This window comes from Polypterus senegalus, chromosome 4 (assembly GCF_016835505.1).
Source record: "Polypterus senegalus isolate Bchr_013 chromosome 4, ASM1683550v1, whole genome shotgun sequence".
NCBI classification, from domain to species: domain Eukaryota; kingdom Metazoa; phylum Chordata; class Cladistia; order Polypteriformes; family Polypteridae; genus Polypterus; species Polypterus senegalus.
Window position 1 is genome coordinate 91,078,351 of NC_053157.1, and position 25,359 is coordinate 91,103,709.

General features: G+C 38.7%; 1 protein-coding gene across 1 annotated transcript in view; it reads right to left on the reverse strand.

Annotated features, from left to right (window-relative positions):
• Positions 1-25,359, reverse strand: part of LOC120527530 (solute carrier family 22 member 5-like) — a 114,257-nt gene that overhangs the window by 11,395 nt on the left and 77,503 nt on the right. The window contains exons 7-9 of the mRNA XM_039751038.1: positions 19,322-19,536; positions 15,689-15,871; positions 7,262-7,397 (exon numbers count right to left, since the gene is read on the reverse strand). Of these exons, the coding sequence (XP_039606972.1) occupies positions 7,262-7,397; positions 15,689-15,871; positions 19,322-19,536 (534 nt within the window). The remainder of the gene's footprint in view (positions 1-7,261; positions 7,398-15,688; positions 15,872-19,321; positions 19,537-25,359) is intronic.

The window sequence follows — 25,359 nt, forward strand, 5'->3', positions numbered from 1 at the left end:
CCCGCCATTAATCGGCTGTGATGGCACTGTCAGTCCTGCACTTGTGTGCGTGTCTTCATAATTCGAGGTGAGGACCTGATAATCGTATTCGTGCAAAAGAAAGTGTGAATCGCCTTAATATTATTTTGCCGTGGTGTAGAAAAGGGGTCCCGTGTTTGCACTTGTCTGGGCTATAGCGCAGGGGGAGGATGAAAAAAATTAAAAGTGCTCACTTTGACTTAAGGCAGAAGCGCAGTCAGCGCCTCAAAGGCGGCACAGCTATGCGCGCGCTGGCTGCTCGACTTTTGCTGGGCAGGAGACCCCAGTTTTGCAGACACGCTCATGATATCAAAAGTCTCAGCGCTTTGGAGGTCATTCATATATATATATATATAGCAAAATACCCGCTACGCAGCGGAGAAGTAGTGTGTTAAAGAAGTAATGAAAAAGAAAAGGAAACATTTTAATAATAACGTAACATGATTGACATTGTCATGAGTGTTGCTGTCATATATATGCCTGCCTAAATAAGTCACCCTCGCTTTGCTCTTACTTTTTTACCGTTCATTTAATCATGGCTAGTGGCGGAAAAATTATATAATGGAAGGAGGATGGCTTTACCAAAACAATTATTGATGGCGAATCGATTATTCATAAAGCTTGAATTGGTGATCTGTTTTTCTGTGTTAACCTCATATTTTTCATACTTCTTCTCAAACTAAGGTGGTGCGAGGGTAAAATGAATCGGATGCTGATCAATGTAATCCGTGTACCAGGAAATCATGCATTGACAAAAGCTCCCTTTGCTTGTAATGCAAAGTGTGATTAAATGCATTATTTTTTAATGCGTTATGGAGCACATGCATCGAAGCTTCTCGGCTGTGCTTGTGCTAAGAAAAGGAAAGATTTTAAAAATAACGTAACACGATTGTCAATGTGACCTTTTGTAAGTAGTGCCTGGAGGATTCAGTGTGTAGAGTATTTGGTGGCAGTCTGACAAAGTTGCTTCGGAAGACAGCGTTAGCCGCGAAGCTCAGCTCAGAGCAAAATGAGGTGGGAGGGGAGATGATGACGTGACTCCCCCACCCGCCTTAACTGTCAATCCCCCACAAACACAGTCTCTCGGAATTTGCATAAGCACACCCCTTCACCTACAATTTTAACTTAGTTACAAAGTGATCAAAACTCGTTTATATCCTGCGTCCTCTCATTAAACTTGTATCCCGCATTACCTGTGGGTATGTGAAACGCCAGCGGTAGCCTGTCTATGAACTTAATTTAAAGTTTAGGTTTACACCTTGCTTTCTTTCCGAGCTGGCAACACTCATGAATATGGTAGTATATGTCACTCGCTCACTTCTTATTGTTTCGCTGCCTTCTCAATTATAAAATGCATGTTTTCTTAAGCGCTTTTTGGAGGTCTTCCTGGTTTTCTACGCACTGTGTTGACAATCAGTTCACGTGATTACGTGGGAGGCGTGATGATGTCACACGAAACTCCGCCCCCCCACGTCATTCCAGCTCAACTCCATTACAGTTAATGGAGAAAAATACCTTCCAGTTATGACCATTAGGCGTAGAATTTCGAAATGAAACCTGTCCAACTTTTGTAAGTAAGCTGTAAGGAATGAGCCTGCCAAATTTCAGCCTTCTACCTACACGGGAAGTTGGAGAATTAGTGATGAGTGAGTGAGTGAGTGAGTGAGTGAATGAGTGAGTGAGTGAGTGAGGGCTTTGCCTTTTATTAGTATAGATTCAGCACCACTTACCACTGCATCACTCTAATATTTGGTCAGCTGTTAAAGGCAGGATACAAGAATTGTAAGAAGCATTAGAGTCTGATCTCAGAATAAAACTTACTTATAGAGCAAAACCATTGTGGATACCACAGACAAGACACAGTGAGTTTACTAAAAAGATTTAAAATGTATTTTTATGGACAAAAAGCAAAAATACATATCAATAGAAAGAAGGTATAAATATAACACAAACTAACAAAAGGTAGAAAACATTATAAAAACAGAAAAGCATAGATAAAAATATGCACACTAGGTATCAAATCTTTCTGAAATTAATGCTCCATGTCTATCTCATGCACTTAAGTTCAAAGTTTAAGATAAAAGTGAATAACCTCAATGTGTCTAGAAATAGGGATTAAACTAATCACAGCTAGTTTGAATCAGTTTGTGCTTTTCCTGCAAGAAACATCCCACTCTATTCTGTAAGAGGAGTTATAAGCTATTCTAATGTGCATCTGAGATTACAGAGCGATGACACTAAGAGTACAACATCACCTGTAAAACATCAGCAATACAGCCCTTAGGTTCTCAAAGTCAGTACCCTCCAAACCCTGGTTGTGCTTTAACATCCTGTCCATGAAAATCATAAACGGAAGAGCGGACAAGATGCAGCATTGGCAGAATGTAATAACCACAATAAATGGTCTTGACTTAATATGAAGCATGCAAACACAACAACAGACACAGACAGATAGACGCACACTATGGTCCAAACACCAGCAACTATAAAGGAAGAAAATTAGAAAGAAAGAAAAACTTCTGACTTGACAGTCAAAGTCACAGTGAAGCAATATGCAGATGTACTGCCACTGGTATAAATGGCTCTCCGGTATCATTTCTTCACAAACTTCTGCTTAATAGTTTGTTGGCTGAAAGTACTCAGTGTTAGTATGTCAAGAAGAGGATGTTTAGCATTGTTCATAATGACACTCAGTTTTGTTTTAATTGTGTTTCATTTGCTACTACCTCCAGAGGGTTCAGAGTGTGTCCCATAATGGAGTCTGTCCTTTTAATTAGTTTGTTAAATTTATGGACCACTCTTGAGGTGATCTTAACAGACCAGCAGAACACAATGTAGAAAATTATGCTGGGCATCACTGAGTTGTAGGAGATGGGAAGATGTGAAGATGTGAAGAATGTCACTACCCATATTAAAGAAAAGCCTGGTGGTATGGTGTAGTGGTTAAGGCTCTAGACCTCATACCCTGAAGTTGTGGGTTTGAATCCTGCTACTGACAGTGTGTAACCATAAGCAAATCACTTGACCTGCCTGTGTTCCAAGTGGAAAACTAAACGAAATGTGACAAGGTGTTGTACGTCACCTTGGATTAAGGTGTCAGCTAAATAAGTAAAAAACAGCCTGCTCTGTCCTCTCTTATATAGTGCCTCTGTTTTACAAGACCAGTGACATCTGTCACTGATGTGGACCCCCACAGGTACACGTAGGAGTGCACCATCTCTACATCCACTCCCTAAATAGTGACCTGATGTAGAGGCTCCTTGGTATATTTTATTGGTTTTTCTGATGTTAAGTTATAGACAATTCGTTTGGCACCAAGAAACAAAGTGTCTCCTTCCACTTATCAATACTCTGTGTAAATGCAGAATCATCTGAGAATTTCTGCAAGTGACATGACCTGGTGTTATATTTACATTTGAAGGTGTACAGAGTGAAGCACTAGAAACACTTTTTACAAAATACAATGGGGTGCATAATCCTCAATTTTTAAAAAAATTCTTCAAGCACATGTAGACAAGATTGCCAAGCTCTCATCACCCCTGAAATATGTGAAAGATATATGGGTTTGTTGTGCATCTTTGTGGCATTCTTGCAAAGTGTGTTGTTACACAGCTTTATTCTGTTGTTATACTTAGGAAAGGGCACCTTGTTAGATGCCATAGTTTAGCATCTCAACATGAAGGCACAGGATGGAAGGCTAGAGAGTGTGATCTACTGTAGCTGGAACACATCCACTTGCCTACTTCCCTGCCAGAAATGTAACATTTCAATGTGCCAAGGACCAGATTCCATTGCAAGGTCTAGTATAACTGGATCCATCTCCACTTTACCTATCATTTGGTCTAACAATGCACATGACACTAACTCTTAGTTTTGTTAGTGGTGAAGCCCTCCCCAGTACCAATTCACTTTGGGTGACTCTATAGGGAGTAAATATCCATCCATCCATTTTCCAACCCGCTATATCCTAACACATTGTCACGGGGGTCTGCCAGAGCCAATCTCAGCCAACACAGGGCACAAGGCAGGAAACAAACCCCGTGTAGGGTGCCAGCCCACCGCAGGGAGTAAATACAGTGGGATGCAAAAGTTTGGGAAACCTTGTTAATAGTCATTATTTTCCTGTATAAATCGTTGGTTGTTACGATAAAAAATGTCAGTTAAATATATCATATAGGAGACACACACAGTGATATTTGAAAAGTGAAATGAAGTTTATTGGATTTACAGAAAGTGTGCAATAATTGTTCAAACAAAATCAGGCAGGTGCATAAATGTGGGCACCACAAAAAAGAAATGAAATCAATATTTAGTAGATCCGCCTTTTGCAGAAATTACAGCCTCTAAACACCGCCTGTAGGTTCCAATGAGAGTCTGGATTGTGGTTGAAGGTATTTTGGACCATTCCTCTTTACAAAACATCTCTAGTTCATTCAGGTTTGATGGCTTCCGAGCATGGACAGCTCTCTTTAACTCACACCACAGATTTTCAATTATATTCAGGTCTGGGGACTGAGATGGCCATTCCAGAACGTTGTACTTGTTCCTCTGCATGAATGCCTTAGTGGATTTTGAGCAGTGTTTCAGGTCGTTGTCTTGTTGAAAGATCCAGCCCCGGCGCAGCTTCAGCTTTGTCACTGATTCCTGGACATTGGTCTCCAGAATCTGCTGATACTGAGTGGAATCCATGCGTCCCTCAACTTTGACAAGATTCCCAGTCCCTGCACTGGCCACACAGCCCCACAGCATGATGGAACCACCACCATATTTTACTGTAGGTAGCAGGTGTTTTTCTTGGAATGCTGTGTTCTTTTTCCTCCATGCATAACGCCCTTGTTATGCCCAAATAACTCAATTTTAGTTTCATCAGTCCCAGCACCTTATTCCAAAATGAAGCTGGCTTGTCCAAATGTGCTTGAGCATACCTCAAGCGGCTCTGTTTGTGCTGTGGGCGGAGAAAAGGCTTCCTCTGCATCACTCTCGCATACAGCATCTCCTTGTGTAAAGTGCGCCGAATGGTTGAACGATGCACAGTGACTCCATCTGCTGCAAGATGATGTTGTAGGTCTTTGGTGCTGGTCTGTGGGTTGACTCTGACTGTTCTCACCATTCGTTGCTTCTGTCTATCCGAAATCTTTCTTGGTCTGCCACTTCGAGCCTTAACTTGAACTGAGCCTGTGGTCTTCCATTTCCTCAATATGTTCCTAACTGTGGAAACAGACAGCTTAAATCTCTGGGACAGCTTTCTGTATCCTTCCCCTAAACCACGATGGTGAACAATCTTTGTCTTCAGGTCATTTGGGAGTTGTTTTGTGACCCCCATGTTGCTACTCTTCAGAGAAACTTACAACTGACCCCTTAAATACTATTTCTCATTATAGGATTCACCTGTGTATGTAGGTCAAGGGTCACTGAGCTTACCAAGCCAATTTGAGTTCCAATAATTAGTTCTAAAAGTTTTGGAATCAATAAAATGACAACAGTGCCCAAATTTATGCACCTGCCTGATTTTGTTTGAACAATTATTGCACACTTTCTGTAAATCCAATAAACTTCATTTCACTTCTCAAATATCACTGTGTGTGTCTCCTATATGATATATTTAACTGACATTTTTATCATAACAACCAACGATTTATACAGGAAAATAATGACTATTAACAAGGTTGCCCAAACTTTTGCATCCCACTGTATCTCCAGTAAAAATACAGATGCCCTAAGGATCAATGAGGTGTGCTGTGGTACAATGACTGGGTGTTTTTGGGGCTTTAAAAAGCAAAAAGAATATTGGATCTCAGATTATGTAGGTGTGTTCTGTTGCAGAGCTGGGTGATTGGGGTCTGCTAGATGTGGAGGCAAGCCAATTGTTTGATCAGCTTCTCCACCTCTGCAATTCACAGATTGCCACACCCACAAGTGTAAAGTAATAAAGGGAGCCAGGAAAAACATAAAAAGAAACAAAAAGAATCAGGGAAGTAATAAGAAGAGAAGAAAGGAGACCAGAACCGGATGGTAGCCAATGCCAACAGATGGTTATGTTATTTGTTCAGGCTTTTTTAATATTGAATTTAGTATTTTACTCTATTCTGTTTATTGCTTTGTATATCCTGTATTTATCTGTTCTATGCAGAAAATATTTGCATCCAATGTTATAAATGCCATGCTGTTCTTTCTGTGACTCTGGGAAGCACCTTGAGTATTTGAAAGGTGCTATATAAATATAATGTGTTATTATTATTGTATTATTATGATGGCAAAGCAGTCAGGGGTAACACTGTGGTGGAGTGGCATGGGGGCACTCCAGTGTTGGATCAGATTTCTCCACAGCATGGCGGGAATTATCAGGGTTCCTAGGGATCCCACAGACACAAAGGCAATAGGGAAGACAGAGTCTGGCTCAGTGTGTCCTGGAGGATGCTGAGGGATGGTGGCTGGGATGGGAGTTGGGTCAAACTGAGAGTGAGAAAGAGAGCGAGAGCAAGCACTGGAGAGAGGATTTTACTGTAGTTTTAACGGCATATTTACTGTTATTTATGTGACTTTAAACTTCTTCACATGCACTGTGTTTTTATTGGTTTATGTATGGATTATTATTTATTGGAAGATGATTTTGTTCTGCATTTTTGACACTTTAAATATCAATAAATTGGCACAATGCACTGTTTGCACCACCCTTGCAATGATATGTATCCTCATTGCCCAGTCCATCTGGGTTACGTGATTATCTATGACCTGAATTCAAGGTAGTGATGCCAGCTGCAGGCAAACCAGGCATCACATACACCAGCCTCCCCACCACACCAAGGTCTTAATAGTAAAGAGGATTGTTTATAAGGATTATTCATCAAAATATTGACACAATACTTGGTATAGACTTTCAGAAACTATTTCTAAACACAATGAAGTAGTAGAATGTTAAAACTCAATTAAAAGGTTAACAGAAAAGTAAATAATTAATGAATGCTTTACAATGCTTGAACTCCAGTTTTATCAGCCAGGATGGATTTTGTGTATTTTTTTATTTTCACAGTACAAAGTTAGGAATTGTTTTCGTGCTTAAATAGTCCCAGGGTATGTAAGTGTGTGAAAATGTGCCCTATGATTTATTGGTGCCATGCTCTTGATTGACTAGCAATTTATGCATCTTGTTGCTAGGATAGGCTCTGTTTGTTACTGACCCTGTGCTGGGATAAGAAAAGCCATGAATGGAAAAAAACTGTGAACTAATGTTTGTAAAGCATACCAGCGAAGAGGCTGAACATCTTCCATTTTCTCAGGAAAAGGGAGAGCTTCTGTGTCAGGAAGCAGCAGGCTGAAAAACCCCGTTGCCAGAGTTAAACATCCCATTATTATGTAAGGCACAATTTTATTGTAGGTTCCTGCAAGAAAAATAATTTGTGTTAAATTCTTTTTTACCAAGGGAAATTATTATTGATAGACAGATGATGAACTACTCTCTCAAACTGAGTTACTTCTTATTGGGTCTACATTGACATTGGCAAAAGCTTGCCGTTTCAGTCTTTCCATTACTAGTTGCATTATACTCACTTATTTTAAGATAGTTGAACGCCTTGGCGTTATTTTGAATAATGCTCCTTTATTTACTGCTCTCATAAATAAAACCCTTCTTAATCTTGCTCCAGCCTGTCTTGCAGATGTTCTTCCGGGCTTATATTCCATCCTGGTCTGTATGGTTGCCATCAACAGGTTTAATTTCAATTCCTGACTATAAACCTTAGTATATTTGGGTATTTTCTTAAACTGCACACAAACTCTGGAGTTTACAGCCTCCTCACTGGATTCTATTAGAAAATTCAAAACTCCTGTAAAAAAAGTAATTTCTTTAAGTTAGCTCACAGATTTTAAATTATCTTTTTGAAGCTACGTTGTTTTATGTTTTATTTTTGAAGTTGATTTTATACTTTGTGAGGGACCTTGTGTGTCATCAAAGGTGCCAGCAAATAAAATGTACTATTATTATCCATCCATCCATCCATTTTCCAACCCGCTGAATCCGAACACAGGGTCACGGGGGTCTGCTGCAGCCAATCCCAGCCAACACAGGGCACAAGGCAGGAACCAATCCTGGGCAGGGTGCCAACCCACCGCAGGACACACACAAACACACTAGGGCCAATTTAGAATCACCAATCCACCTAAACTGCATGTCTTTGGATTGTGGGAGGAAACCGACACAGACACGGGGAGAACATTCATACTCCATGCAGGGAGGACTTGGGAAGCGAACCCAGGTCTCCTAACTGTGCAGCAGCAGCGCTACCACTGCACCACCGTGCCGCCCACTATTATTATTAATCATCTTGAAATCTCTTTAAGTTAATAACTTAATTCTACTAAAGTATACCTAAAGTAAACAATATGATAGCTTTAGAATAATACAAAACACATTGTTTAAATAAACACTGGATACACAGGTTACTTAATAAATGATTCAGATAATGTTACAAGCTAGTACTGTTTAGTTTAATCCGTATACTACTTGTCTTTCCTGAGAGGAATGCAAGCCCCCTCTCTCTGCTGCTGTGAAAAACAGACTGAGATGACATTTTAAGGAATGCAACGAAGGAACCAATTTTAAACAGAGCACAAGCTCATTTTAGAGCTTAACGACACTCCTAAGAGGCCAATACGGAATCACTAATTAATCTAATACACCTGTTTAGGATAAGGGACGAAAACTGAACTACAGAGGGAAAAAAAGCAAACACAGTAAGAATATGCAGAACTCACACAAACAACAGACAGTCGCTGGACTTGAATCCAAGATATTCATTCTATGAAGCAGTGTTAACCACTACACCACCTTATACACTGTGAGGGGAATGCTCTCATTATGGAAGGACAGGGGGAGAAAGCATGCATAGGCATCATCTATCCCGGAGCAATAGATGGCAGCCCCCCTAGGTTGTGGCAGTACCTTGGATTCCCACAGGGCATCAGGGAAACTGGAGTTCTTTGGCTCAGCCCTGTTGGGTTCTTTGAGTACAGTGAGGCGGGTGGTGCAGGGAGTAACAAGCCCTACATCGTGGGGCCCCTGGCTTGCCCAGAATTTCTCCCAGGCCAAGCCTTTGGGACACTAGAAGTACTTTCAGGGATTACATAAAAGGAGCTGCCTGACTCAACTTCAGGAGCCACAGTTGGAGGAAGGAGACAAAGTTTGCTGGGGTGAGCACAGGGGGCAGTGACAGTGAGACAAGAAAGAAAGACAGAGGAGAAGAAAAGCATTGCTTTGGTCTTGATTTGTGTTAGCGATTGTGTTGTGGGAAGCTCTTACTTTGAGAAGAGCTTCTCACCATTAAAAAAGGCTTTGTTTATTGAGATTTGTGTTGAGAACCTGCCTTTGTCAGGTGTTTGGGGAGCTGGAGCACCACCTGGTGGCCACATCACATATGAATAACGCAAAGAATATTCATTTCACCAGAGTTAAAAACTTGTCAGCTTCTTCAGAATTTATTCTCTGAACCCATTTATTCAAATACCAGTTTGCATGAATTATTGGATTATTACTTTAATTATCATCATAATTATGCCTCTAGCTATGCAGTACCAGTTACAGTGGCACAGTCTACTTCTCAGATGAGATATTGGCTAGTCTGAATTTATCCTGAGGGAATTAGGAACAATACAGGAAGCAGCTCTGGAGAGGGTGCAAGTCCTTCACTGGGTGCACTCACTCAGATTAGGAGGTAACAATTAAACTATTACACATCTGCTTGCAAAACTGATAAAGAACATACAAATACTCAGAGATAATATGCAAACTCTATACAGACAGTGAGTGGGCCATTAGAGAAAACCTCTGCGCCAACATGCTGCTCATTATTAGAATAGATTATTAGAATTATATACTATAGATGTAAATATAACATACCCATTCTAACCCGAAACACAAAGTCAATGTATAACTAAGTAGAAACCATAAGACTTGTTTTTCCTGGAACTGAACTTTGAAACGCTGTCTAAATATCCACCATGACACATCACCCTGATGTTGAGTCAAGTGATGTTAATTAAATATTTAAAGTGGAGTAACAAGCACATACACTTTCATTGCAATTTCTGTTATGTATAACTGGAATACATATGTGCTTGAATTGTACAGTATATTGCAGAGATGTATGTGGAGCAAGTTTAGATGTTTAGTTATACTTTCACAATACATAGATTCTGCCTGCTTACTGCTAGTAATTCTTAATTGATTATGCAACGTTAGTGTGCATACATCCAGTATATTATTAATTAAATTCTTTTTAAGTTCCTGTAGGAATTAAAAAAACAGACATTTAAAGCCACTGTCTACAAACTGAGCTGAATCTAAGCCCAAGTTTGTGGGTGTAAACATCCTCATTAACTCATGGTCTTACAAGTGAAATTGAAGTACTGTATATAAAACCAGACCATCTCGCACAAGCGCTATGTGTTTTTAAAAGCTTAAAGCAAAAAGAGGAAATGACTTGTACCTACCTGAGTGACTATTGTGCGTAATGCTATATACTTCTGATATTGTTTTCTATGCTGAATGTTGTGTAACATTTATATTAATATACCTTTTTTTGATTAGTGGTAGATGAAACTGTTTTGTAATTTTGCCACATACCTAAATTACCAATATTCTGACGTTTTGAGCCATACCTTGCAAACTTTTACGTCGTCTTAGTTTCTTTCTGCTTTGCGTCTGTTGTTACTGGAATAGGCTGTGGTATCTTCCCTGCAACTTTATAACTGGATTAAGCACGCCCAGAAAATTATTACATTTATATAGAATGCTTTATGAACATTGATTAAAAAACATAATATATTTAATAGGAGTCAGCTGTCATTAATCTGCTTGCTCTTTACATGCACCTTTACTGCTGCTACTTTAAGAAAGTTTTAATACTGAATACTTAAAAAATATATATATGTTTTTTCTTGTTTACCAGATTTTGATAATGTGTTTTGGAAAGTGTGACTGTCAGACCTTAGCCTGAAGTTCTTGTGAAGCTGAACAAAAAGGCAAAGTATACAGGGACAGCTGAAAGGCAAAGCAGGATTCTGAGCATTTTTCTTAGTAAGATTTTGATTTCCATTGGAATTGGCATTGAGCTTAGTAGCTTTTTGCTCTGCTAATGGAAAGAAAGCTATGTGTGTGTGCTTAATTTGTGGCTGCCTTTTATTAGACTTTTCAAAAAGTGTTCTCTCAATTTAGTTTTTAGTTCAGTTGCAATTTGTTGCAAAAGTGGAGCACTTAGGTCAGTTTTTTTTTCTGACACTTTGGTAAAATTGCCAAAAATTAATACTTACTATCTGCTAATTATCTGCTGGACACTTGGAAGAGATCCTCATTAAATGTGCCTTAATAACTCTAACCTGGTTTCTAAAATACCACGAAAAGCACTTATTCTGGTTAGAAAAACCAGGTAATTGGTCTCTGAGCAACCTGAAAGATCAATTTAATTTTGTGATTAAGTATATATTATCTGTAACTGAGAAACTGTATCATCAGGGAAATGTCATCTGATACTTAATGATGACTGCATGGACGTACTCAGTAAACTGGGTAGAAGCAAATGAGTAAAGGTAATGACATTCACAGTAAGCAAATAGCCTCCTGAAAGAAGTTCCTAAGGTTGAATATGCAGGGTAAAATATGGACAGTGGGACAGGTAAGAGGTAACAGTTGTATAGCTGGTTTTGACATTTCTTTCTGTCCCCATTAAGAGGATTACCTACTGTAAGTGGTTGGTTAGTACCTTTCATAGCAGGTGCATGTCACAGATTTGATAACACGATAAAACACTGACTTATGTTGATAATACCAAATCTTATTCTACCTCTGCTAATAGAGTGCCCGGTCCTTGGCCACTTCCACTATATTCCATAAATCCACATCACCCAATCACTAGTGTTGATCAGCAAATTTCGCCAAAGCATTACTTGCACTGAATTTGCTGTGTTTGTGTCGCCTATGTTTGTCAAATTACATAATAATTTAGCCAGTTTAGGAGAATTTATTTTTTTTTAAAATACCAGTGCCCCATAATGTTTTGCGAGGCCACTGCAATATTAATGGGACCGCCCCCCCAAGGTATATAATACTGATCATTTGGATTACAGACTCTCTTGGATGAGTTATCTATGCTTGTAGCCAGATGTGCAGGTCAGTCTTCAAGTGTCATGTCAATATAAGAGAAAGAGGAGCGTGCCCTATGCATGCATAATAATTAGCCATGTACAGATAAAAAACAAACTTCGAAACCCCCAATCACTGGAGACTCTATGAAATAATTATAATAACGAAAGGTTTATTACTATTTACAACACATTTCCATCTTTTTATAGAAGAAAAAGTGCAAAGCATCAGCATAGACATTTTGGAGAGCCTTCAGCGCAACTTCAAAAAATCGCACAAGACATCGACTTCAATCATGACATGCGACTGAATTTTCGGCCTGTAAAAGACCTACTTGTTTTTTCTAATTTTTGACTACGATTTTGGCATTTCTGCTTTGTTTTCACAAAATCTATGATTGCATTTCTCTGACTGTGTACTTTCTTCTTTGATATCACGGAGGCACCGGGTACAGTGCTGCTGCACAGCAAAAGTCACCTTTTTGGCCACAATAATTGGTCCAGTATAGTTGGCAGATGTTTCCCTAGCCCTCATGGACACTTTAAAGAAGACTGCACAGTTATAATCCAGTCAAACCTATTTCAGTTAGTCCTTCCCCACTGACTTTAATGCAGCTCACCAAGAATACCAAATATTGCAAGCATTTCAGTGATTTCAAAGAATTCAAGGCAAAGAGAACTCGGCAATGTTTGCTCATCAATAAGAATTACTAGTCCTCTGATTTTTCTGAGGTTTTGCATCCCTGTTTATCATTTACCCCAACCATAGAGTCATTCCACCTAATTTTTGTACAGTCGCTGCCAGTCTGCCTAGTCCTATGCAAATTTGCCAGGCTTTCCTCACCTGGGCACAAATTCGCATTGTAAGATCCACAGACCCCTACATCTTAAAACCTAACTCGCTCCCCAACTTGTCTTGCATTACAACCACAACACAAGTCCAACCTGAATCCTATTCTGCCTTTACGAACAGGAAATCTATATTTCCTTGAACATAACTCTTGCCCTCCATTCCTTTAGACCTGAAAGTTTCTCAATTACTTTCTGATTAAATTGAATCATTTCATTAAACTTAGCAAAAAAAAAAAGATTAGCTGCACACTGTTGTCTAGATAATTGCTTCTCAACCTTTTTTTCTGTAGTGTTACACTTTTTGTAACCAAAATCATCCCAAGGCACACCACTATTTTCTAACCAAAAACACATTATGTCTCATACTCATGCTCAACTGCCCAAATGTGTGGGACTACAAGAGAAGCCGTTAAAAAAAGGAGCTCCGAGATCAGCATTCACAGACACAGAACTTTGTGCGCACTTTGGTGGCATCTCTCAGCTGCTTCGTTCATTCATCCACTGCTCTCTGCCTCAGAGGAAATTTATATGACCACTATCCACCAGAACTGTGAGGCTCACTGGTAACCACAAACCTAGGGCAGATGGACACTAGCAACCTGGAGACATTCTTGAAGTGCTGTGTCTACAACATAGCGATCACAGAGCTGCTTTTATGCCAGCTTCTCCAGGTAGACCTGTCCTCCTCAGACAAGTCTTGACCACCTGAGGAGGCTGTCCCTCTCAAGTTCAGACTCAGGTACGCTACGTTATTATTTCCAAGGCACACCGGGGTAGCTCTTACAGTGCCCCACTGTGCCACGGTACACAGGTTGAAAAACGTTGCTCTAAATGTTTGTGGCTACTTTCATGCCACTTGCATTTTTCAGAAAGATGTTTTAGGTCTCATACCGCTGTCATTGTCCACCACGCTTCAACACTTTGAAACAGCAAACAGCTAAAGCAAAAAGAGGCATTAATTACACCATACCCAGTTAGCCTACTCCATTTCTCCTAACATGAACAGGAACAGTTTGTGTGTAAGCTCATCCTCAATCACTTATTTGCTGCTGAATTCTTAAGTCAGGTCAGTCTGGTCCAATTTTCTTTTATCTTCTTTTTTTCTGAAAGTGAACGATTTATGAAGTGGTATTTCATTAAAGAAATAACCGAATTTTCTTTGATTTCTGAAGTGCCACTTGAAGTTGCCATTTCCGTAAAGTCACACTCACTGCAATTTAGTTGGGTATGAACTGTGAGCCATTGACATGATCTTGAAATAGTGTGTCAACAATGGTCCAATCACATTTGATAAAAAAATCTCAAACAATACTAATTTGCTGCCAATAAATGTCCCCGGAAAAATATCAAAGCAACCAATTAAAGGGCAGCCTGAGGTCACCTGCCTGCCAAAAGATCAAGGACTTACATGCACTCATTGGACATCACTTGATTCTTTTACACAGGAAATGTAAGTAGAATCCATGTTGAAATGCGCTGACACCAGGCACGTTGTGAAAATAAGCAAATTTATTTCATGATTATTTCACATTACCTAAATAGTAAGAGTTTTTAAAATATTTAGAGGGGGACCGCCTCTGACCCTCATGTTTTTCCAGTCTTCAAACAAGGATCCATTAAATGAGCAAAAATATGCTACATGTATACTGTAAGTAAATCTGACTACATTTTCACATTCTAATTTTATATATAAATGTCTATGCGTGGAAGTGTGTGTGTCTGTCCGACCCGGAAATGAGAGGTGGAGTCGGGGTAAGGGCTTTACCTCAGAGTAAACAGAAAACTCGCTTAGCCGCTAATAACACAAGCCAGCACATCAGCAAAACAAAATCTCAGAAGAAAGACTAAAGTCGCTTAGCCGCTAAAATCAGCAAAACGGTATCCCTTTTACTTTTCTTTCCCCCGCTAATGCAGAAGCGATGCAAGCACGTTGGCAAAACAAATCCTCCTAGGAAAGAGATGCCTAGAGTAGTTCCTTTCAATTACCTGACATCTCTACATTTCTTTTTTTTTTCTGACAGTTTCAATAGTTTCTAGGACTCTGGGCTTTTTATATCACGGGCTTACACAGCTAGTAATGTATAAAATACAAGGGGTTTATGTTGCGTTTCATTTTCTACATAATCATCTGAGCTTTTTGTACTTCTGGTACTTTTAGGATATTTGTGTCAATATTTAGAATCATTTATTATTTTGGAAATGTATTTAGGGTTGAGTATGTTTGGCATTATTCTGGATATGCATAGGTAGGGCATGCGTAGTTGTCATGGGTGTGTCCTTGAAGGTCATGACCCTGATTTCATAAGTGACCATATGAAAGGTCTTCCGGCGTGATCCTTCTGTATCCAAGCTGCGGAGAAAGCCCTTTTTGAATCATGCAACAGAAGAGTCTTGGTATATATTAAATCTCTTATGTACCAATCTTTATTATCACCTTTTGACTCTGAGTTAGTCTTTTATTTTGACTTGTCACTTGGCTTTTTCTGAATTGTCTGGTTTAGACTCCTTGCCTTTTTTTTGTACATTCCTCTACTGGCCACTCTCATATACCATCTGCTTTGTATTCATAACATGAGCAGAGTTTTCATATTTGTAATGCAATGTTATAATAATCCTTCTTCTCAAGCTTTGCAAAAAAGTACATGCTGAAATAATTCTAGGCAAATGCAAATATTATACCACTCACCAAAGTAGGCAAAATATGGGGCAGTAACGCCACCAATACCAGTGAACATGGAGGCAGCTCCCATTCCCATGTTGCGAACAACTGTAGGGAAGAGTTCAGATGAATAAACGTAGATAATAGACATGGAAATTGTGAGTCCAAACTTCCCAATCATGGCCAGGATGATAGTCAGTACTGGAAGTTCTGAAAAACAGTTGCATACATCAAAATGTATAGGTTTTTTATGTGTATTCAAAGTACATAGTTACAATTAGAAAAATACAATATCTCAAAACACTAGAAAGGCATTAAATAAACTTTCACACTAATCAAACTTAGAAAAAGTGAGTTCATCACTTAGGCAGTAGTGGGTGGAAGCTCCCCATTGGAGATTAGAGCACTTCATATTTGTATGTCATGTGTGAGGCACTTTAGTGACATTTGATGGAGAAGTGGGGAGAGGGTGCACTTAGTCAGCCTTGGCCACTCCCCAAGTCATGGAGCCCCAGGCAGGTGTTGATTGGCCTTAGTAAAGAACCGAGCCTGTAAATTGAACATTAAAACTGTATATTCCAAATGTTAGCCTAGTTTTGATGATTACATAGGCTTTTTGACGTCACCAGCAAATTTCATAGCTTAATTTATGATATTTAAATCTAATTAATATAGTACGTCACTCCATGTTGAGCTTCGGGCCCTAATATGTACTCTAACTCTGGCCTATTAACCTGTTCATGAAACAAGTTTCAACTGTTACCCATTACACATTAGCTAAGAGGTAATGGTAAGGCCATCAAGAGGAGCTTATCCTGTGGTCTGTGTATGGTCACTGGTGCAGGACACTGTGTGAAAAATATTGCAGTCATTCAGATGAGGCATAAAACCAAGTTTCTGACTATCAATAATCATAAAAGATCCCTGGGCATCTTTTGAAAAAAGTAAGCTAAATTTGGCTAAGTTTCCCACTATGGCCTTGTCTGTTATGGTGCCCACAATCATCCCCTAACCACTTAATAGCTAATGTGTGGTGAGTTTACTGGTACAAGAATGGCTATTGTCGCATCATCCAGGTGGATGCTACACACTGCTGGTGCTTCAGGTGGTTCCCCACTGTCTATGTAAAGCACTTTGAGTAGGTTAGAAAAATGCTATTTAAATGAAATTAATATTTAAATAATTGCTTTACTCATTTGTATAGGTGATTTCTTTGAATTATTGATTTGGTTTTTAGAATATGTTCATTTTCCACATGATTCAAGGTGTTCACAGAATGATACAATCTATGTATGTAGTATGCACAAGTGTTCTTTTTCTAGATTTGTTTCTACCTGGTTTTTGGTAATCTCAAAGAAGTACTGCATTCATTTCACAAATCAGATATAGTGTCTGTTCTTTTTGTATATTTGTTGCTTCAAATACTATTACAAAATTAACCATGTAGCCAAAGCTGTTTCTCACAAGACTCTCACATGAAGCCCAGAATGTCATTCTGTGGTTTGGCTTGAGGTAAAATGATTGAGGAAACAATCATTTGCTGTGGACATTATCTCTGTTTTCTCTTGGCTAATCTATTGGAAATTTCACAATTTATTTTCATAAAGTTAAAACATTCATGATTACCACATTTTATTTCCTGCATATACATTTATTTCATTAAATAACATAGTTTTGTTCAAAGAATCAGAATGTGGTGGTTTCTAGGTAACTCATCCACCAATTCAGTTAACACACTCACTTAATTAATTTAAAGAGTGAAAATAGTATTTCGAGTGGAGCACTGCATACAAAAAAACAGTCAATTCTGAACAGCATGTAAGTTCATTTATGGACTGGATGGGCCTTCCCAGCACCAAACCGACAGCAACCAGGCCAGGAACACTTTCTATACTTCTGTGTTGATGCAGTCAGCCAGAATATATTCATGGGAGACGCCCCAACCTTTGTTGACATTGAGTGGTAGATGGGTGTTAAATCCAAGCATCCATCTTTAATGTTGTTTATGTTGTTCTGCGTAGTTGAGGAGAGGGTACTGTAGTCTTGAAAAAAGACATACTGTGAAGCAGTGATCTACAGTTAAACCTACCGAATTCTGTAAATGTCAAAATTTCCTAATTACATTTGAGAGAGAAATAGCGAGCGTAAGTGTTTCACTTAACATATTTTCAATCAATAAAAAGGGACATTGTAGTTTTTAAGAGATGGGGTCAAGTTAAGAAAATCCTAGCTATTTAGATCTCATTCAATGTTTTCTTGATTTATTTCAAGGCAAAGAACTGGGTATAATTTGCTAATGATTATGATTAATTTTCAAACTTAGATTTTTGGAATAAGTTTTATTTTTGAAGAAATGATTTGTAAAATTACATGTATTTAATCTTTTGATCAACACAAAAACATCAAACAAAGAAAATATTTCCTCTTGGATTTGGTATGTCCAAAATGAATACAACACTAACTATCATATTTAACTTACCGGTGTCTTGTTGAAAATAATGACTTTCAAGAAAACAATTGTGGTAAAAACAGAATCATTTATTGAATATTCTTTAAAAACCATTACTCATGAAAAAGGTTGACCTAATATAAACTAAATGGCCGTTTACGCACTGCAGAACTCCCAAAGTCCTGCCTGTGACAATTAGTGTTCTAAAATGATAACTGGACAATTCAACAAAACTTTAAAAGTACAATAAGATGCAGAAGCAGCTCTTTTATAATGAAAAATAAATGATATATTATAGTACTATTCAAATGGAGGTTCACTGTGTAGTTGAGCAAGCATTCTACTTTTGTCAAATCAGTCTAAAATAAGTTCACTATAGTGGAAATACTGCAAAATAGATGAATAAAGATGAAAGAGCTGAAATGAATTTATGATGGTGTCACGGCATATAGTTAACTGTGGTGTCTGACCATCCATACAGCTATTCCAATACACAATGAAAGCACATTTAGTGCCAATTACAACACATTTAAATAATTCCAACTGATCCAGTCAGCACAGGCAGTGTGGTGTAATGGTTACGGTTTTGAACTTCAAACCCTGAGGTTGTTAGTTCAAATCCTACTACTGACACTGTGTGACCATGAGCAATTCAGTTGACCTGTCTGTGCTTCAATTGGAAAACCAAAAGAAATGCAACCAATTGTATAACATATATTGCAAGTCACCTTGGATGAAGGTGTCAGCAGAATAAGTAAATGAAACATAAAAGGGAGAATCTACATTGATCAAGAATTGATATCCCAAAGACCAACATAATATTGACATTGTCAGAATGGCTTACACTCTGTACTACCTAACTCTGAGAACATGCAAAATGTTAATGGGCAGTATTAGAAAAGAATAATGCACTTGTTCAGTTCATACTTCTCTACAAGCCCGTTTATATATGTTAAATGTACAGTACAGTTGTAAGCATGTTTCTAGTTACAATGTTTGTAAGGTAAATGATGTATTCAGGATCAAACAGTAAATCAAATGAATATGCTGAACTGGCAGCTTTGTGGGGACACACTCAAAGCCTTAGCAACTAGGCTACACTTCTTGTATACTAACAATACTAAACATACAATCTGTGCTCATAAAGAAAGTTTGAACAAAGCCATATTTATGATTGAGTGAATAAAGTGTGATATTTGTAACATACTTACCAGAAGGTACACACTGAATGAACAGAAGCAAGCTTCCTGACAATAGCAGAAGGAGTGATAACACACACCGGCGAGGAGCATGTTTCAATATTGCCCAGGCAATTGTATAAGCTGCTATTTCTGTAGCAGCCGAAATGAAGCAAGTGATGTATGGATCACCATTCATGTTTGACGTGTTCAAGGAAATACCAAAATATCCAATTGTATTTGCCAGCCTGTGAACAGAAACACAGATTAATTTTGAAATGTAAATATGCTCATATGCTCGGTTTGGCTTTCTCCAGATTGAACAAACAGATCTTTATCTTTCAGTATGAGCCCTCTGGCAGCATGACTCAGTTGTGGCGTTTCCTGATTAGAATATGGTTGCCAAGCTCAAATCACCATGATTCAACTAAAATCAAATGCATTCAAGAAAGAAATGTAGACCTAATATAAGTTTATATAATTATTATTTGAACTAAATTGTATAATTTTATGTTTGGCTGATACCTGAATCTAAGACAACTCCAGGTATGTTACAATTGTTTACAGGTAGCCATCAGAGAACAATATAGTGTATAGTGGCATAGTGGTTAATACTACTGCCATCGCACCTTTTGGAGTCTGAGTTATGTTCTCAGTGTGGTTGCTGTCTGTGGGGGCTTTCTGCAGGCACTTTTTCAACATCTCAAAGTAGGACATATTGTTTTAATTGGCGATTCTAAATTGTCCTGTAGACTTTGTCTATGTGAATAATAATCAATTAAATGTCTATAGTACTTTTCTAATTTACTCAAAGTGATTTACATTGACAGTGGGGAACCACTTCAACTACCACCAGTGTGTTATATCCTGCTGGATGATGCGACAGTACACTTACTACACATCAGCTATTAGGAGATGAGGGGGTGAGAGAGATAGTGAGCTAATAAGGAACATGGGAGGACTAAGAGGCAGAATGACCAGGTTGTGGTTGGCAACTTAGCTAGGACAACGGGAAACACCTTAGAAATACCCAGGTGCCCAGGGATCTTCAATGATCACAGAGAGTCAGGAGCTCAGTTTTATATCTCATCCAAAGGACAGCACCATTTTTTACTGCACAGGGGCATTGGAATTTGTACAAAGACCACAAGGTAAGCTCCACCTGATGACTTCACCAACACCGCTATCAGCAGCAACCCAAACGTTTCCTAGATGGTCTCACATCCAAGTACTGGCCGGGCCCAAACATAGTTAACTTCAGGTGGAGTACCTGTTCTGAAGTGCAGGTGGAATGCCTCCTGCAATGGACTGCCATTTAATCCAGGGCTGGTTTCTGCTTTATAACTTATGCTACTCGAGAAAGCTGCAGTTCTCAGCAGCCTTGCAGGGTATTTAAGTTACTACTGCATCCAGCACGGCTGGAAATCTTTCTGCCATATTGATGGTAATTATTATTCTTTTTTCTGTGGCTAACATGAAAAAATGATCAGGAAGAGATTACTCTAAATATCAATACAGCAAGTTAAAGGAATGTATTTTGTACCCTGCTTTCATCAAGAACCATTTAGACCTTCCAAATTTACACGCAACAACAACAAAAACAATATTTATTTATATAGCACATTTTCATACAAATGATGTAGCTCAAAGTGCTTTACAGGATGAAGAAAGAGAAAAAAGACAAAATATAAAAAATAAAATTAGGCAATACTAATTAACATAGAATAAATGTAAGGTCCGATGGCCAGGGAGGACAGAAAAAACAAAAAAAAACTCCAGGCGGCTGGAGACAAAAAAAAAATTGGCAGGGGTTCCAAGGCCACAAGACCACCCAGCCCCCTCTAGGCATTCTACCTAACATAAATGACCTCAATCAGTCCTCATGTTATTCAGGCTTCACATGGAAGAACTTGATGATAATGGTCATGTGAACGTCATGTGGACTACAATGCCACAGAAGCGCAATTTGCTAATGATGCTTATTCAGACCATTAATTTCATTAAAAAATTCTTGTCAGGCAACTTTGAACTTTATTTTCAGTTTGGCATCCAAGGTAAATATTTAGTTTTACAGTGTGTTGTTAGGCCTTCCGATAAGAAGAGATAATTTCTTATGTGCTAATAGATTCCACAGAGTTTTACTGCTTTCACAGAACTCATTTTGCTTTTTAAAATACATTCATGTCTAACAGTCTTGTGATATTATATGCTGAATAAATAATAGTTTGCTGCAACATTATGTTCCTGATATTATTGCTAGTCTCAGACTAGAGTACCTGAAAGCAGGAAAAATGCATTTCAATACGTGACTTGATGACACACATGGAAAAAAAATACTTTTTACATTAGGGAGCAACAGTACATCAAACATCCTATCGATTTTAATAAACTATGCTTTTCAAAGTGATTAAACACACATTTCCATCCTACCAATTATACAGTAAAAAAAGCATGGTTTTGCTATAGAACAAAAGAGCACAAAGAATTTACAGTTAGAACTGCAGAAAATAAACTGTTATTGGATAATTCAGATACTCACTGAGTGCTGCTCCTGTTTTACAGTTTGAATGGATAAACATTAGTGTTACTGAGTAAAAAACTTCCACCTTTGCTTGCAAGCCATACAGTCTAAATTACTTTCAAACAACACAATCGCTGTGCCAAATTTTGAAAACATAAAGATTTCTGTTCCAATAAAAATTTAAAAAATCTGAAATGTAAAGAAGCAATCCTTACATTGTGTTTTGTCTCATGCATTTTGCGAGCCCACCACATAATGTGAAGTGATCATGCATGTGCACTTTTTCTCTATGGTTTAACTGTCTGTAATATCAAGATTTCAGCAGAATGAATTTTGTCTGCTGCAGATCAAACATGTTATACTTGTTCTAATGTAACATTTTCTTTTAGTATTGGCAAGCCGCTGCCATGGAAAAATTGCTTACAGGAATTATTTCAGCACTAGTAGTCATTGTGAAGGGTTGTCAATAGAGACATTTCATTCTTGTGCTTTGCTAGAATGTCAGGCATGAATACAAAGTTACAGCGGTCAGAGTTTTGGCACAGCTAAGTGCATCAGCTTCATAAACTATGACCTATACCTTCAAAGCAAAATAGTACTGTGATCAACAGCATGCAAGGTCTGGTTTCCCAGCCAGGGTTGAAAAAGCTTCCTTACTTGGCAGGGAAGCCACTCCAATAAAAGAACAGGGGGAGGTGAGTACTGCTGATTATTTTTTCTCCCAGTATGCAACCTTAGGGTTCCCACATGGAATGGCCGCAGGGAATGCTGGGACCTGTAGTCCTATGGGGCAGCCCTGTTATGTTCCATAGGGGCAGTTGCCTGTGGGCCTCATGAGTATAGGGGCCTGATGTTATGTGTGTTGTGACTTGCTAAGTGGTTGTGTAGGTAGGGGCCCCAGTGCACTGCTTTGCCCAGAGGCCTATAATGCTTTTAAGGCGGCTCTGGCCAGGGGGAGCGGGTGGGATTCACAATCCCTACTTTATGGGACTTCTGACTGACCTGGAAGTAATTCCATCGGGCTATGCCCTAGCAGCAGAAGTACTCCCAGGTCCAAGATAAAAGAGTGCTCAACCTCACTTCAATGAGTCAGAGTTGGGTGGATGAGGCTGAAAGTCATTGAGGAAGTGTGGAGGAGAGCAGAAGCAAGAGAAGAAGAATCGTGTTGGTTTATGTCAATTTTGAAACCTTTGTACAAGGTATTTTGTATAGATAAACCTTTTATTGGTCCTGGGACTTGTGTCTGTGAGTTTGGGGTGCTGCAACGCTCCCTAGTGGTTACACTGCTTATTCAAAATTGTATATTTCTTGTGTTGGGTATTCAGAGGATGCATCATAGTAGTGCTAACCTTTAGGTAATCCAGTGAAGTCTTTGGTAGTCTACTGTAATCTTTTAATGTACATTATCTTTTGTTTTTATTTTTCTATCAACTATGCATTATGGTAACTCTAAATTACTCCTGTAAATATGGGTGTATGCATTTGTGGTCTTTCTGAATGTCTTGTACTTTTTCCAGGGTTAGTTCTTACCTTAATTTATTTATGTTTGTATAATTTTCTTCTTGAAATATAACTATCTGTAAACTTATATTTACTCTCTTTAAAAGGCTGTGTTTTTTGGGTCACAACAATTTGTTAGATGAAAAGCAGATTTCCAGCAAATATATCAAATAAACATGTTTAGGTTAAGTATAAAAATGTAAAAATTCAGGAAGCAATATGGTGGAAGAAAACAGAAGAAAGGAACAGGATAAAAACAACACAAAGAAATATCTAGCATTGATGCCAACTTCCCCATCCCAAATTCTATGTGCAGCAAGGCTGTACTGCATAGTTCATTACACAGTCACCTAGACAAGCCAGGAGGAACTCTCAGGATTATGTTCTTCGATTTCTCATGTGCCTTTAACACCAGCCAGCCAGTCAGACTGGAGAGTAAGCTATCGGAAATGCAGGTAGATAATCCCTTAGTTTGGTGGATCATGGACTATCTGATGAGAAGGCCACAGTTTGTGCGGCTACAGGGCTCTGTGTCTGACACAGTGCTGTGTGGCACTGGTGCTCCACAAGGGACAGTTCTGTCACCACTCCTCTTCACCCTGTACACTACAGATTTTAGTTACAACACAGAGGGCTGCCAACTGCAGAAATTCTCTGATGACTCTGCAATAGTTGGTAGTATCAGACATGAAGACGAGGCGGAATACAGGAAGGTAGTGGACAGTTTTGTTGACTGGTGTGAGCTGAATCAACTGCAGATCAACACCAGTAAAACTAAAGAACTGCTAGTTGATTTAAGAAGAGGAGTACAAGTAGGGGTGCACATGAGCAATAAGCTAGACTGGTCCAGGAACTCGCTGGTCATATACAAGAGGGGTCAAAGTAGGCTGTATTTCCTATGTAAGCTCAGATCTTTTAGTGTCAGCAACACTATGTTATGGATGTTCTATAACAGTGTGGTTGCCAGTGCCATTTTCTTCGCTGTGGCATGCTGGGGGAGCAGCATGAAAGTGGCAGACATCAGGAGACAAAACACACTTATTCAGAAGGCTGCCTCTGTGGTAGGAGAGAAACTGAACAGCTTGGAAACTGTGGCAGATCAGAGAATGATGTCTAGGCTTCGGTCTATTATTAAAAATGCTAATCACCCACTTAATAGTGTTGTGGTTGGACAGAGGAGTGTTTTCAGCAGTAGACTGAGTAGCATCAAGTGCTCCACTGAACATCACAGGAAATCCTTCTTCCCCACAGCCATCAGACTCTATAACTCCTTTTCCGGTCATTCTCCCACACTTTAAGCGATTACCCTTTTTCTTTATTGGATATTCAGGTACATTTTTTCAAGTACTTGAAATGTGCAACATACTATATGTTCTTGTGCAATAAATTGTCTGCTCTTCACATGAGAATAACCTTATTTGTTCTAAAAATGTGCAATATTAACTTAAGCTGCAACACTCTGTACTTTAGTTTGATACTTACATTTATTATACTTTATTTATATTTATATGATTGCTCTATACTTGCTCTTAGTGCAACATGTCCCTTGTCTGTTGTTAAGTTGTAACGTAAGTAATTTCCTTCGGGATTAATAAAGTTTTCTGATTCTGATTCTGATGATTCTGTCAGACTCCAGGGTGCTCTGATATGGTGTCAGTTCAGCTAAGGATTGCAAGGCATTGCAAGGGAGATTTAAAGAGCGAGGACCATCACTGAGACACAATACCATCTCTGCAGGACATATTTGCCAAGTGCTAACTGGAAAAAGAAAAACGAATCATAAAGGACATGAGTCCATTTTTCTCCCTCCTTCCTTCAGACAGGCACTTCAGAACTATTAACACCAGAATGGTGAGATTTAAGATCAGTTTCTACCCACAGGTAATAAGGCTACACAACTGTCATGCAGTAAGTGATAAACTGTCTATAATCAACTCAGCAAATGAAATGCCACATCGTCTGTAATTGTTTTGTACGTAAGACTGTATTTAGTGTTATTTACTGTGATTATTATTATTATTATATTTAAGTTTAAGGTTTTTCTTTTCCT